This window comes from Solanum tuberosum, unplaced genomic scaffold (genome assembly GCF_000226075.1).
Source record: "Solanum tuberosum cultivar DM 1-3 516 R44 unplaced genomic scaffold, SolTub_3.0 scf00142, whole genome shotgun sequence".
NCBI lineage: Eukaryota > Viridiplantae > Streptophyta > Magnoliopsida > Solanales > Solanaceae > Solanum > Solanum tuberosum.
This window is the reverse complement of record NW_006239067.1, coordinates 1,324,647-1,327,811: the sequence shown is the minus strand read 5'-3', so window position 1 is coordinate 1,327,811 and position 3,165 is coordinate 1,324,647. Positions and strand designations below refer to the sequence as shown.

The 3,165-nt window shown below is 42.0% G+C and overlaps 1 protein-coding gene across 1 annotated transcript; it reads right to left on the bottom strand.

Moving 5' to 3' along the window:
- Positions 1 to 814: 814 nt before the first annotated feature.
- Positions 815 to 1,582, bottom strand: LOC107061488 (RNA-directed DNA polymerase homolog; the record flags this gene model as incomplete). Its single annotated transcript, XM_015310795.1, has 1 exon — positions 815 to 1,582. A coding segment is annotated over exon 1 (768 nt), but the record flags the coding sequence as incomplete, so codon positions are not given.
- Between the last annotated feature and the right edge of the window lie 1,583 nt (positions 1,583 to 3,165).

Genomic DNA, 3,165 nt, shown 5'->3' with positions numbered 1-3,165 from the left:
CCCACCAACAGGTGATGCATGGCACACCTATAGTATACTCAACATCTCGACCTTGGGCACACACCGAAAAATAATCCCATCAGCACAACTACGATACAAATAAGGCTCATCTCAAAAGAACTTCTTCACATCATGCATAAACTTTTTCCATTGGTGAAAAGACAAATCCGCTGGCACCAGATCACTTGCCAAGTAGTTAGCAAAGTGTGTGAACCAAGGAATCAGATTATGAGAAGCAGCCAATACATGTTTATCTGTAAAAGCATCATTAATTTCAGCCCTATCACCAAGCTTGAGCATAGCTTCTTCCTCCAATCTAGACAAGTGATCGGCAACCTGATTTTTTGTCCTCTTTCTATCTTTCACCACAAAGTCGAACTCTTGCAACAACAACACCCATCTAATCAGCCTCGGTTTTGCATCTTTCTTAGCCATCAAATACCTCAATGTAGAAATGGTCAGTATGCACAATGACCTTAGTACCAAGCAAGTAGGATCGAAATTTCTTGAATGTGAAAACCATTGCAAGAAACTCTTGTTCAGTCACTGTATAGTTCTTTTGAGCCCCATTTATAGGTTTGCTAGCATAGTAAATAGGATGAAGAATCTTCTCTCGCCTCTATCCCAATGCCACACCAAGCACCACTCCATTTGCATCACACATTAACTCAAACGGCTGTCCCCAATCCGGTGAAATAATGATAGGTGCAGTAACTAACTTCTCCTTCAACTCTCTAAATGCTCTCAGACAAGCATCATCAAAATCAAACTTATACTCCTTTTCGAGTAGTTTGCACAATGGATGCGCAATTTTGGAGAAATCCTTAATGAACCTCCTATAGAAACCTGCATGCCCAAGAAAACTTCTAACACCTTTAATAGAGATAGGTGGTGGAAGCTTTTCTATTACCTCAACTTTCGCTCTATCAACCTCAATACCCTTCTCAGAGATTCGATGACCCAGAACTATCCCTTCTTTCACCATAAAGTGGCACTTCTCCCAATTGAGCACAAGATTGCACTCTTCACACTGTTTAAGCACCTCGGCCAAATGGTCCAGACAACGATCAAAAGAATCAGCTACCATAGAGAAATCATCCATAAATACCTCAATAGTGTCCTCCACCATATTAGAAAATATCGACACCATACAACGCTGGAAGGTCGCTGGAGCATTACACAATCCAAATGTCATCTGTTTGAATGCGAAAGTCCCATAAGGGCAAGTGAATGTGGTCTTCTCTTGGTCTTCCGGAGCTATAGAAATCTGATTGTAGCCTGAATAACCATCAAGGAAACAACACCAACCCTTACCCTCAAGTCGGTCCAACATCCAATCCATGAATGGCATAGGAAAGTGGTCCTTTTCAGTCCAAGCATTCAATTTTTGGTAGTCCATGCAGACCCTCCATCCAGTCACGGGCCGCATTGGAACAAGCTTGTTTCTCTCATTAGGTACCATAGTAATCCCACCTTTCTTGGGCACATACTGAACAGGACACACCCAACTACTATCTACAATGGGATAAATAACTCCAGCATCCAACCACTTGATGATTTCCTTCTTAACAACCTCTTGCATATGCGGATTTAGTCTTCTCTGGTGCTCAATACTAGGCTTGTGATCCGGCATGAGTTGAATTTTATGAGAAAAAATACCAGGAGGAATCCAAATACTGTTCGCAATAGTCCACCCAATAGCTCGCTTAAACCTCCTCAACATGGAAACCAATGCCTCAACTTGTGCCAAATTCAAATCTACCGCAATGATGACCGGTAAAGTTCCATCTTTACCCAAGAATACATACCTCAAATGTGATGGTAGAGCCTTAAGCTCCAATTTTGGAGCCTCTTTAACAGACGGTCTAGCAAGTGGAGAGTCGCGATTCTTCATATCTAAATCCAATCTCTTTGGTTTTGAACGGAATTCAAACCTATCAAGTGCGGCAACCAATTCATCAGAGTCTTCAATACCATTACCCTCAAATTTCATCATTACCGCTGCTAGTGCATCAACACCTACCTCTCTTCAATAGGCACCTCAGAACCACTCTCTATAATATGTGTCACCATAGATACTAATTTGAGCTCACTACTCTACTTCATGGACCTAGAGATATTGAAAGTTGCCTCGTTATTGTTCAATCGGAACTTCATCTGCCCTTTCTCCATATCAACCAAGATGCACCCAGTGGCTAGGAATGGTCTCCCAAGGATAATGGGAACCTCAAAGTTAGCATCACCAAATCCGCCGGAAAGATAAAATACTCCACTTTCACTAGTACATCTTGGAGCACACCAGTGGGCTTCTTCACAGTTCTATCGGCCATAAGTAGTCGCATCACAGTCAGTTTTGGATACCCTAAACCCAACTTCTTGTAAATAACCTATGGCATCAGATTGATACTAACACCCAAATCGCACAATGCCTTTGCAAAATGTAGCAACCCAATGGTACAAGGAACAGTGAAGGCCCAGGATCCTCCTTCTTCTGCACAAAGGGACCTTGTAGCAATAGCACTACAATGTTGCAACTTATCATCATCCTCAAAACTCACAGCCCACTTTTTAGTCACCAAGTCCTTCATAAACTTCGCATACTCAGGCATTAGCTCCAAAGCTTCTATCGACGGCACATTGATGGAAAGTTGCTTCAACATACTAATAAAACTGCGGTATTTTCCTTCTTCAATCTTCTTTACTAACCTCTGTGGGAAAGGAGGTGGAGGTCTAGGCATGGGAGCAACTTTCTGAGTTATCTCCACTTCCTTCTCTGTCGCATTATCAGACTCTCCATTTACCTCAATCATATCATCATTTTTACTAGCCTCAACTTCAACCCCAGACAACATAGGTGGATCAATGGTCTGCTTACCCCCTCGAGTAGTGATTGCCATATAATGTCCATCATTCTTTGGATTTTAGATGGTGTTGCTAGGAAGTGTGCTAGGTTGACGTGGGTTTATTGTAGTAAACAACTGAGTCATCTGTAGCTCAAGATGCTTAATCGACACTGCATGGGCATCAACTTTTTGACCAATACTAGACAAGTCATTTCGCATCTCCTTCACATTCTTACCATTCACATCAAACCTCTCCATCATCTTCTGCATCATATCCTCAATACGTGACATATTACCTCCAGCTTTGCTATTACCAGATTCT